Source organism: Trichosurus vulpecula, chromosome 1 (assembly GCF_011100635.1).
Source record: "Trichosurus vulpecula isolate mTriVul1 chromosome 1, mTriVul1.pri, whole genome shotgun sequence".
In the NCBI taxonomy this organism is placed as follows: domain Eukaryota; kingdom Metazoa; phylum Chordata; class Mammalia; order Diprotodontia; family Phalangeridae; genus Trichosurus; species Trichosurus vulpecula.
In genome coordinates, this window is record NC_050573.1 from 35,406,702 (window position 1) to 35,419,329 (window position 12,628).

The window sequence follows — 12,628 nt, forward strand, 5'->3', positions numbered from 1 at the left end:
GACTTTAGGTCCAATGCTCTGTCCTCTTCTCCGCCTAGCTGCCCCCAAGAGACCAACCTGATGATATTACCAGAAGGAATTGATGGCTCTGCAGTCTTGGAGGCATAATATGCCTCTCCATGCAGATGTCCTAGCTATGTGTGTTTCTTACATGCATGCTGATCAACCTATGGCCTTGCCAGAAGTGCCATCTACATGTGTGTCCGCCATATGGTATCTCTTCTATGTGTCCATGTTTCCCACTGGTGGTATGGGATTTGTGGGGGAATCTGCCCCAGGTTTATGGAGAAATAGTCTATTTTTTTCCCTGCTTTTCCTAACTTTGCCACTTCATGAATGCCTTTTCTTTTAAAGAATTGTGGGTTAACTGCTTGCGAGCTATGGTTTTTTTTCTTCTGAACTATAGTTTTGAGTAGAAGCAGATCCAAGGTACCTTGGACTCTGAAGGAGAGGCACTTAAAAGAGAAGGTGCTCCAGGTGCTTTGACCATGTATTCTGACCAGGTGAGAGTAAGGCAGGCCCGTCAACTTCTTGGGGCACCATCCCTCTCTTAAAACCACCTAAGACTGCAGTGGGTTTTTTCTATGTTCGTTTGCTACCACGGCCCCCCTTACGTTGACTTACATTGATATTCCACTTGTAACCCAGGACTCTCGTATGAATAATCTCCCAGCTCTCCTTCCCCAACCTGTACTTGTGAAGTGGAATCGTTGAACCCCATGATTTCATCTGCCTGGCTTTGGCCCTTTTTTCTGGTCTCTTAAGCTCTTTTCAGATCCTGACTTTGCTGTCCAATGGATTAGTTATACCTCTCGGCTTGGCATCATCTTCCAAATGGACAAACATACCACCCACATCTCCATCCAAATCACCAATAAAAACTTAAGAAGATGGAAAAGCACAGGGCTGAGATCTGTTTATTCATCCCTTTTTCTGACAGAAGTTACAGTCAGCGACAAATTTCTGCGGCACTGGGAGGATAGACCCACTCGAAGCTGAGGGGATCTTCGTTCATCTTGGTCTGTCAAGTGGGGCAATGGGGACACCTAGACCCCCTTTACAATGCACAGTTACAGGCCTGGACCTCCTGACCCTTAAAATGCTGCCCCTTTATTCAGACAGAAAAGAAATGAACTATTACAGTCTGTTATGATGTCAAAGCAGAATGAGGGAATTTCAAAAATGCCCTTCCCCTGAACACCATCTTTGTGCGGACTTCTGGGGGTGGAGTTGGGGCAAGGTGGGAGGGGGAAGGGAGTACTTTGCTTGGCAGAAAGGGAAAGACTTCCTTTTCTTTTTCATCCTATTTTTCACCCCCAGCTATGACCACATCAGCTGTCTTTGCCAGGCCCCGCCTCCCCTTCCCTGTCATTGGAGGAAGTGAAAGCCATGGTCTCCTCTTCCAAAACAGGATGTTCCCTGTCTTCTGGTTCTCTTGGGCTGACTGCCATCTGTGCTTTTCGGCTGTGAGCTCTTCTTCGGGGAGCCGGAGGACGCCTGCCCCCAGCCATGTGTTCCTGCTGCAGCTGGAGGGACATATGCAAGTATGAGACAGCTAAGGTCATCCGTGTTCAAAGCATGACCTATGGGACTATAAGATGGACCCTCTGTATGATGGTCTTCCTCTATGTTTGGTAAGCCATACGGGACCGCTTTCTTCTTTGGCTAACAACTCGGCCCCTAACCCTCCCCTCATCCCCAAGTAATACATTTCTTCTTTGTTCCTCCATTGTGTGTGGTCCTACATCCCCACCCATCCTTCCACTGACCGCTCTCATTTGGGAGGAAGAAAGCAGTACCAGAAGACTGCCAATAAAACGCTTGGTGGGCATTTGGGCATGGCACTTTGGATTTCTCGTGAATGAGTCAGAATAAAACACATTCTGGGGCACTACAAAAAGCTTCGACTGTGGAGTCAGAGGGTCTGGGTTCAAATTTATCCTCTGATAACTACCTACCTCAGCACTAGTCACTTAGGCTTCTTGGTCCTCAGTTTCCATGTCTGTAAAAATGAGAGGGTGGATCGGATAGCCTCTAAGATTGATCCCAGCTCTAAAGCTATGATACCAGATATGACTCCAAGTCAAATATTGCCTTTATTTCTGATTACTTGTGTGATTCTGAGGAAGACACTAAATCCCCTGACCCTCGGTTTACTCATCTGTAAAAAAAGAGAATTGGACTAGATGGCCCCTGATGGTCCTTTTCAGGTCTAGATCTGTGCTCCCACTATGTAATTGTGGGAAGATTCTGGAAAACACTAGATTTATGAGGAAGAGAGATGGAATTTTCAGGACGGATTCCCTCCAAGTGATAAACAGTGGGTGTCTCTGCCAGCTTATAACAAGCTTCAGCGAGCAGAATGTTGAGATCAGGCACTCTAGTCTAAAGAAAAAAAAAGTTGCCAGAAGGTCCCATTTGCCCTCGGTTCATGGCAAAATCGACAGGCTTCTGTGGAAGGGGACTTTGTCTTTCAGGGGGTCTCTTGCCCTGCTAGGACTGGGTAGCTGGTAGGTATGCCTTTGTCTAAAAAACTTGGAGGCACAACTGGCTTCTTAAAAGGCTGAAATCTGATTGGCAGTATATAAGTAACCTCAGAGAAGAGGTGCAGAAGAACAGGGAGGGGAAGATATTTGAAAACTCCCCTCTCTGGTTCTACCAGGATCCTGTGGTTTTAGTTGGCTCCTAACATCTGCTGGTATTGCCTTCAGCCAACGCAGAAATCAACCTGCCCGGTGCAATGGAATGAATTAAGGACATGTTGTTCTGTAGTCAGAAGACCTAGCTTCTCATCCTAACTCTGGGCAAAGCCTCCCTGTGACTCAGTTTACTCATCTGTAAAATGGAGGGGGGGGTTAGGGATTGGATTAAATGGCCTCTGAGTGCCTTTCCAGCTCTAAACCTAGGAGCTTATGATGTGGGTTATAGTTTCACTAACTAGTGCTAACTATTGGAGAATTCACTTCTCTCTGGGACTCATTTTCCCTGTTTCTAAAACGAAGGAGGTGGTTGAAATCACTAAGGCAACTTTCAGTTCTGAAATTCTATTCTAGTCTAACCTCTGTTCAGAGAGATTATGAAAATCATGCATGTCTAAGAGTTTGTCATCCATCCACCACCCACCCACCCATCAATCTCTCCGCTGAATCTATTGATATCCATCCATCATAGCCAACCCACTGCATCCATCTATCATATTCATCCCTCACTGAAATCCAGTTCAATTGAAAGTCATGGCATCATCTCCCTGATGTCATGATCCTCTTCGAGAATAAAGGACAAACTACACACACACAACCAACCATCCATCCATTATATTCATCATATCCATCCGTCCTATCAGTCCATCCATCTATCCATCCATAGTATCCATCTATATATCCATCCACTATATGCAACTATCATATCCATCCATCCATCATATCCTGTATATCCATCCATCCATCCTTCCGTCCACTCATAGTATACATCTCCATGCATGTATCCATCCATTGTATCAATTTATTGTATCCATCCATAATATCCATCCACTGTATCCAACTATCATATCCATCCACACACCCACCCTTTGTAACCATTCATCTCTCCATCTATCCATCCATTCAACATAGACCTGGGGGAACATGTAGAGTGCACCTACTCAGCTGGGCAGGTGGGCACTTTTAGAGGGAGGGGGTAAACATCTTTAGCTCTATTGCTCATAGTAACACTATTTGAAGGTAGAGTGTCCTGGGTAATGACCAGCCCTACTTTGTGGAGTTTTTCCTACCATGGAGACAACTCATTGTAGTGGAAATTCCCAAGCTATCCTACCCATGATTTACCTGGCAGTCAGACCAGAAGAGCAGACAGCATCACCAGAGGGGAGGCCCATCAGAGCAGGTCCAAGCATCACTCAATAAAAGGAGTTCTTGGCGGGTAGGAGGAAGCCAGTGTCATGGAGATATGGCAGTAGGGGATGAGGTGTCACTGGATCACACATTTAGAGCAGGAATGGGCTTTAGTCCAACCTTCTCATTTTACAGATGAGAAAACTGAAGTTCAGAGAAGTCAATTTACTTGTCCAAGTTCACACAGATGCAGGCAGAGCAGGGATTTGAACTCATGCCCTCTGATGCCAAACCTGCTGCTCTTTTCACCAGATCACTCTGCCTCCCTAGTTAATGGTGGGGAGCAGCAGCAGGAGCCCAGCTACACAGACTAGGGTCCAGAGATAGGACCAGGAGGGAGGGGGGATTAATTCAATTCTATTTAATTAGCATGTATTGAGTATCAAGCACTGTGATAAATTAACTATGAAGATATAAACACACAGAGAAAGGAAACAGCTCGTGCCCTCAAGGAATTGCATTCTCCTTTGAAGGGGAAGGACTCTAGTCTTGAAAGAACTGGAATTGAAAGTAGGGAACCAAGTCATGAGTGGCAGCTTGGTATAGGGCGAGCAGTGCTGAATTTGGAGGGAAAAGATCTGGATTCAAATCCTAGCTCAGTTACTAACTGTGTGACCTTGGGCAGGTCACTTTAACTGTGTGGGCCTCAGTTTCCTCATCTGTGAAATGAGGGGCTTGGACTCAATCAGGGGTCATTCATCTGTTTTTGTGTCATGAACCCCTTTAGCTGTCTGGTGAACCCTGTAGCCCCGTAGAGGTCCATAGGCCCCTTCTCAGAACCATGTTTTCAAATGCATAAAATAAAATACATAGGACTAGAAAGGAAACCAATTATGCTGAAATATAGTTGTCAAAATAGGAAAAGTTCCAAGTTCATGGACCCCTTTAAATCTCTCCAGCAACTCCTTGAGTGTCCATGGACTCTAGGTGAAGAACCTCTGCACTGATGCTAATGCCTTCCCTCCCTTGTTTCCTATATATCCCATAAGTAGCTTGTTTATACAGATTTTTTAATATTGTCTCCCTCATTAGACTGTGAACCCATCAAAAGCAGGGACTGTCATTAGCCTCTTTGTATCCCCAGTGCTTAGCACCATGCTTGGCACATAGTAGGTGCTTAATAAATGCTTACTGACTGACTTGACCAAATGGGTTCTAAGATCTTTTCTTGGCTCTACGCTCTATGATATTTTTACCTCTCTTGGCCTCAGCGTCCCCATTTCTAAAATGTACCTAATGACTCTGCAGGGTTGTGGTGAAGAATGTGCTTCATGAACATTAGAGCAGAAATGAGAGCTGGTGTTATCCAAGGGGAGAGGGGAAATCCTGCCCAATTCTGACAAGTACTTTTTGAAAAGGACCCCTGGCTGGTTGGCTGGTTGGTTTGTTTGTTTGCTTGCTTCTTTCTTTCTTTCTTTCTTTCCTTCCTCCCTCCCTCCTTTCCTTCCTTCTTTCCTCCCTTCCTCCTTCTTTCTTCCTTTCCTCCCTCTCTCTTCCTTCCTTTCTCTTTTTCTTTCCTTCCTCTTCTTTCTTTCTTTTTTCTTTCTTCCTTTCTTTTCTTCTTTCTTTCCTTCCTTCTTTCCTTTCCTCCCTCCCTCTTTTCCTTCTTTCCTTCCTTCCTCCTTCTTTCTTCCTTTCCTCCCTCTCTCTTCCTTCCTTTCTCTTTTTCCTTCCTTCCTTCCTTCCTGCCTTCCTTCCTTCCTTCCCTCCCTCCCTCCTTCCTTTCCTTCCTTCCTTCCTTCTGTCTTTCCTTCCTCTCTCTCTTTTTCTTTCTTTCTTTTTTCTTTCTTTCCTTCTTTCCTTCCTTTCCTCCCTCCCTCCCTCCCTTTCTTTCTTTTTCTTTCTTTCAATGGGGAGGAGATATGAATAAGAGAAAATTGCTTTTTTGTTAATTTTTTTTAAAACAACTACATTTTTTTTTCAAAAGAAAGAAAAAGGGCAGCTGGGTGGTGCAGTGAGTAGAGCACCATCCCTGGAGTCAGGAGGACCCGAGTTCAAATCCGACCTCAGACATTTGACACACTTATTAGCTGTGTGACCTTGGGCAAGTCACTTAACCCCAATTGCCCTGCCTTCCCCCCTCAAAAAAAAAAAGAAAGACAAAGATCCCTGTGCAACCTATGGTCCTCTCTTATCCAGTCACAGAAGAATATTTATAACATCTACTGGGGTCTCCTGACTCGTTCTTACTCTTCTAAATACCTCCTTCCTGCTCCTTGGAAATTCTGTGGAGACAGATAAGGCCACTCTGGAAGCCGGAGAAGGGCAGCAGAGAAACAAGACTTAGGGCAGTCTAATGGGAAGAATGGCTGGTTTGATCTGGATTCAAATCCTACCTGTATTGTTTATTTCCTGTGTAACCTTAGACAAGTCATTCAACCTCTCTGGGCCTCAGTTTCCTCCTCTGTAAAATGAAGGGGTTAAATTAGAATGAAGGGGTTGGACTACATGGCCTCTGGGGTCCCTTCCAGGTCTAAATCCATGATCCTAGGGTCTTAGTTAAATATCTTTATCTTTCTGGGCCTCAGTTTCTTTATCTGTAAAGTGAGGGAGCTGGTCCATAAGGTCCCTTTGAGGCCTGCATCTGTGATCCTGTTAAGTCACATAATAACTTGCTTCTAAAGGGCTTTCATTCTGACAAAGAAAACTGGGGGAAAAGAGGAGACCGGCCAAGGACCAGGCTCCAGGCAGCAGCTGAGCTGGAGAATAAGAAATTCCTCCCTGGCCCCAGGCTTGCTTTCCCCACAAATGAAGATCTGTCTCTTCATGCCTCAGAAAACCTCATGCCTATTCCTGCCTTCTTTCCATTTCATCTCAAGATCCTCAGGAGCCCACATGTCCCCTTCAATAGCATTGGGACAGAGGAAGGAAGGAAGGAAGGAAGGAAGGAAGGAAGGAAGGAAGGAAGGAAAGAAGGAAGGAATGAGGGAAGGAGAGGAGGAAGGAAGGGAAAAAAGAACGGAGGAAGAAAGGAGAGAAGGAAGAAAAGAAGGAAAGGAAGAGAAGACAGAAGGGAGGGAAAAAGAAAGGAAGAAAGGAAGGAGGGAGGGAAAGGAAAGAGGGAGGAAAGGAAGGAAGGGAAGAAGGAAGGAAGGAAAGAGAGAAAGGGAAGAAGGAAGAAAAGGAAGAAAGGAAGGGAGTAAGGAAAAGGAAAGAAGGAAGAAAAGAAGGAAGGAAGGAGGGAGGGAGTCGGGGAGAGAGGGACAAGTGGTTCCCCCTTGCCTGGAGTGTATTCCCTCCCGCCTCTGCTCCAGAGAATCCCTAGTTCCCTTCAAAACACAGTTCAGTTGCTCCCTCCCACACGAAACCTTTCCTGATCTCTCGTGATGAGCTCTCTCTCCCTCTTGAAATTACTTAGTATGACTTTTGAAATATATATGTATATATATATTTTTTCTTCTTTGTGCACATGTGACATCCTTCCAAGCATGCAAGCTCTTTGAAGACAAAGACTGATTCTCTTTTTTCTTTGTAGCCTCGGCATTTTGCACAGTGCCCAGCACACAGTAGGCACTTAATTAATGCTTGTTGAACTGAATTCAATTCTTCTATCAATGAGTATTCTCTGTCTATCTCTGACAAGTGGATGGGAGACCAGGCTAGATGGGGAGGGCTTCCTTTGGTTAAGGACAGGATGGGGGCTTCTTAGATATTATCTTTTCAACCATGGTCCCAAAGGAAATATTTAGCCAGTGTCCTGGCAGTATCTAGGGCAAAGTATGGATGACAAAGTGGCTACAATGCAGATTCTGACTGTGTGCCCATGGCTAAAAAAAGAGACGATTTAATTCCATTTCTCCAGCCTGGAATCTTCCTTTCTCTCCTTCCCTTTCCCCTCATCTCTCTTTTCAGAGGCAGGGCTACATCAGTTAAAGATGGGTTAGGGCGGGGAGTTCAGAGGCTCAAAAAACAAGCACTTATGCCTTTTTTTCTTGCCACATTTAGCTTGGCCTTGGTGAGTGACAAGCTGTACCAGCGGAAAGAACCCCTCATCAGCTCGGTGCAAACCAAAGTGAAGGGCATAGCAGAGGTGAAGAATGGGAACACCAAGATGAAAGTGTTGGACACAGCCGATTACACGTTCCCTTTGCAGGTGAGGGTCCGGGCCCCAGACGGAAAGGGCAGAGGGCTACCTTTGTTTGCCGTGGCCCCAAGAACTCCTCCCCTCCTATCTTGGGTGGGAGTGTGGAGGTCCTAACCTAAGATTTAAAAAACCCTCATAAAACCTTAACCTCATTAGTACAAGATGGAAGAGACAGGAAATAGAATCTCTGTGGGGCAAAAAGACATGGGGCAGCTAAGTGGTGCAATAGATAAAGCTGTGGACTTGGAGTCAGGGAGGCTTGAGTTCAAATATGACCTCAGATACTTACTAGCTGTGTACTCTGGACAAATCACTTTACTTCTGTTTAACTCAGTCTCCTTGCCTGTAAAATGGGGATAATAGTAACACCCCACCAGGGTTTTTGTGAGGATCAAATGAAATAATATTTGCAAAGTGCCTGGCACATAGTAGGTACTTAATAAATGCTCATGAAATTTTTTTAAAATCTTGGGTGTTTTAGTGGCTTCCAAACTCAATATGAATCAGCAGTGTGAGATAGCACCCAGAGAAGCAAATGCAATTTGATGGGCTCATTGAGGGACAAGGTGTCCAGGACCAGGGAAGAGATCATTCCATTGTGTCCTATTTTGGTAAAACCACATCGGAGTTCTGTGTTTGGTTAAGAGTCCCACATTTTAGGGAGGATGTTAATTAGCTGGAGAGTGTCTGAGTGGTGGAAACCAGGATAATGGAGACCCTCAGGTTCATGCCATGTGAGGATTGGTCAAAGGGACTGGGATTGTTTACCCTGGATAAGACTCTGATATAGAAGGGAGGGGCAGCTAGGTGGTGCAGTGAGTAGAGCACCAGCCCTGGAGTCAGGAGGATGTGAGTTCAAATCAGCCCTCAAACTCTTGACACACTGACTAGCTGTGTGACCTTGGGCAAGTCACTTAACCCCAATTGCCCTTCCTTCCTCCCCCCCCCCAAAAAAAAGATAGAGAAGGTATTCCAGTCTATACCTGGTCAGGTGAAGGCTACAATGGATCGTTTGTGAGGCCTTCCAACTCTGAAAGTCTCTAATTGGGCGATTTAAGAATCAGATCCTAACATGTGGGCCCCACCTATGTTCCATTCAATTTTTTGGATTCAATCCAATCCAATATAGCAAACATTCAGTAAGCACTGACTATGTGCAAAGCACCCACTAGATACTGGGGGTACAAAGACAAAAAAAAAAGACTGTCCTTACCTTTAAGGAACTTACATTGAACTTGGGTGGGGTGGGGTATAACAGGGACGCAGGAAATAAATAGAATGGTATTGGGGGAGGGGGCACCCACTGGCCACTGTGTGTGTGTGGAGGGAGGGGGAGGGTTCCTAAACTGAGCCTTGAAGGACAATAAGGATTGGGAGCGGCGCAGAACTGGGGTGGGGGGTGGCAGTATTCCAGACATAAGGGACAGCTTGGGAGAACGGAATAAGGAGCTTGGGAAAATGATCCAGTGGGGCTGGAAAATGGAGCTTGACAAAGGGAATGATGTGAAATAAGGCTAGAAAGTATCAGAGGATCACAGATTGAGAGCTGGAAGGGACCGCAGAGGTAATTGGGTTCAACTCCCCCATTTGGAAGGAAGAAAGGAAGGAAGGAGAGAAGGAGGAGTGAGGAAGGGAAGAAAAGAAGGAAGGAAGGAAGGAGGGAGGAAGAGAAGGAAAGAAGGAAGGAGGGAAGGAGAAAAGGAAGAAGGGAAGGAAGAAGGGAAAGAGGGAAGGAAAAAAGAAGGAAGGAGAGAAGGGAAGGAAAAAAAGGAAGGAAGGAAAGATGAAAAGAAGTAAGGAAAGAGGGCAGGAAAGAAGAAAGGAAGAAAAGAAGGAATGAAAAAAGCATTTATTATGTGCCTAATTACACATATTATCTCTTTTGATCCTCAAAATAATGCTGTGAAGGAAGCGCTAGTGTTATTCCCATTTTGCAGCTGAGGAAACTGAGGCAAATAGCAGGTAAGTTGACTTGCCCAGGGTCACACAGCTAATAATGTGTCTGAGGTTGGATTTGAACCCAGGTCCCCTTGACTCCAGGCTCAGATAAGGAAACTGAGACAGAGAGAGTTTAGTGACTTGCCTCGCATTGGACAGCTGGTGTCCGAGGTGGAATTTGAATCCAGATGCTCCTGACTCTGAGTGCAGTGTACCATCTCCTATGCCATGCTAGCTTTTAGGAAAGATCAGCCGGTGCTGACTGCAGAAGCCCTCCAACCGTCAGGCTAAGGGATTCGTATTGAATCCCAAAGCACTAGGGCGCTGTTTACAGGTTCTTAGCAGGTAAGTATGTGCTCATATCTGTGCCTTGGGAAGATTAATCTAGCAGCTGTGTGGGGGAGAGTTTGGTGAAGGAAAGTCTAGAAGCTGGGAAACCAATTAAGAATCATTATAATAAATCAGATAGAAGGGATGAGTGGCCATATGGGTAGAGAGACAGGAATCAATGCCAGAAGTGTTGGGAAGATAGACTGAGCAGATAGTACCAGCACATGACAGACTATTGGAAATGCTTGGATATTGAGGATCCAGAGAATCACAGATTTGGGGAGCTGGAAGAGACCTCATTGGCCTTCCATGCATGGAGAAACCCTCACTATAGCAGAAGCCTTTCCTACATGACAGATACTTGAAAATGACTATCATGTCCCCTCACTCCAAGTCTTCTGGCTGAACATTCCAGTTCTTTCAACTGGTCCTCATATGTCATGGACTTAAGGCTCTTACCCATCCTGGCAGACCCTTCCCGTTCGTTTATCAATGTCCTTCTTAAATGGTGGTACCCAGAATTCAACACAACATTCCAGATGACAGAGAGTCCAAGTAACTTACCCAAAGTCACACTAGTAGGAGAGCAAGGATTGGAATGAAGATCAAGGGGTCATAACACCATAGATCCTCTGGCTTTCTGTTCCACCAGACCATTCTGGCTTTTTGTTTTTGTTGGTTTTTTCGAATGTTTTTCTGTTGTGTGGGACTCTTTGCAACCCAGTTTGGGGTTTTCTTGGCAAAGATACTGGAGTGATTTGCCATTTTCTTCTCCAGCTCATTTTCCAGATGAGGAAACTGAGGCAAACAGGGTGAAGTGACTTGCCCAGGATCACCCAGTTAGTAAGTGTCCTGAGGCTAGATTTGAGCTCAGGAAGAGTCTCCCTAGCACTCTGTGCACTATGGCACCACCTGGCTGTACCGGTAATCTTTGCAAAAACATTTTCAGTACAGTGGTGAGGGTCCAAATCACAGAAACATAGAGTCAGACCCAGAGCCAGAAGGGACCTCAGAGGGCATCCAATAGGGGTTGAGAAATGAATGGGTGGTGGGCAGTAGAGGCAGAAAGGTGACTCTTCCTGAGAATTTAAAGCTGAAGAGCGGGAAGATTTGGGATCATAACTTGAGGTGTTGTTTTTTTTTTAAGATATGTGAAGGAAGGAGCCATTAGACAGGGAGAGATTGAAAATGGGAAACAAAGGGAGTGACTGAAGATAAAATATTCTAGGAGAGATACAAGGGGACAGAGTCAAGGGAAGACACTGGCGTGCACTCGCGTGCTCGTGTGTGTGTGTGTGTGTGTGTGTGTGTGTGTGTGTGTGTGTGTTTGTGGCGTCACCTTGGCTAAGAAAAGCATCACCTCAGAGGCTTAAGCAGAGGACAAGATGCCTGAAGATACACAGGGATTTTGAAATGTGAATTTGCAAATCAAATTCCACCTCAGACACTTGTACCAGTTGTGAGACCCTGGGCAAGTCACTTAACCATTCTGTGTCTCGGTTTCTTCACCTGTAAAATGAGGGCACTGGACTTGACCTTTTCACTCTAAATCTATGATCCTGATGATTCTATGAGATGAGGAACTTCACAATGGATGGCCTTGATCTCAGGCATAGTAAGAGGCAAGGTTGTCTGCTGAGAGACCCCTGGGGATGGCAGAAAGACCCTTGTGTACAGAAGAGAATATAAAAAGTGGCATTCCTGATATGATCCAGAAGATCAACTTAAGGGAGATTATTCACCCCACCAAAGCTCCCATGTTCTTGTCTCTCTTTTCTTTCCAGGGAAACTCATTCTTTGTGATGACTAACTTCATATCCACAGAAGGCCAAACACAAGGACTTTGTCCTGAGGTAAGGGAGGGTCGTGAGTTTCAGGAGTGCGGATGACAGATGGTTTATCATGCATAGGCCTGTCTTCTAGCCCAATGGGGTAGAGAGAGGCATCTTTCTGCATGTTGCATTTTCAGGTTGGAGGCTAGAGGGGCAGAGGGTGTTGGAGGCTGGAAGGAATTTATTGGGAAAGGTGAATGTGGGGCCGCATTAGGGGGTGCTCCTAAGGACCCAGAGTGTTCATAACTGGAGATGCAAAGAGCCCAACGTCTACATGAAACTCGCTCTGCTTATCTACATTCTCCTGGGGAGAAATGACATCTATGCGGAAAACTAAATTTAAAAATATTAAAAGGGGATATAAAGTCATTTCTAAGGAGAGATACTAGCAGCTGGGAGATCAGAATCAACTTCCTACAGGAGTGGCACTTTAATTGAGTCTTGAAGGGAAGAATTTTAAGAGATGAATGTGAGGAGAAGTGCATTCCAGGCATGAAAATGATGAGACACAGGGAGCAGGCCGGTTTGGCTGGAACAGAGAGTGCCTGATGGGC

At 45.4% G+C, this 12,628-nt stretch overlaps 1 protein-coding gene across 1 annotated transcript in view; it reads left to right on the plus strand.

Annotated features, from left to right (window-relative positions):
- The first annotated feature begins 1,405 nt into the window (after positions 1-1,405).
- LOC118853684 (P2X purinoceptor 7-like) overlaps positions 1,406-12,628 on the plus strand; it is a 38,054-nt gene continuing 26,831 nt past the window's right edge. Inside the window, exons 1-3 of the mRNA XM_036763874.1 lie at positions 1,406-1,634; positions 7,836-7,983; positions 12,027-12,095. Coding sequence (XP_036619769.1) covers positions 1,510-1,634; positions 7,836-7,983; positions 12,027-12,095 — 342 coding nt within the window. The 5' untranslated portion in view covers positions 1,406-1,509. The remainder of the gene's footprint in view (positions 1,635-7,835; positions 7,984-12,026; positions 12,096-12,628) is intronic.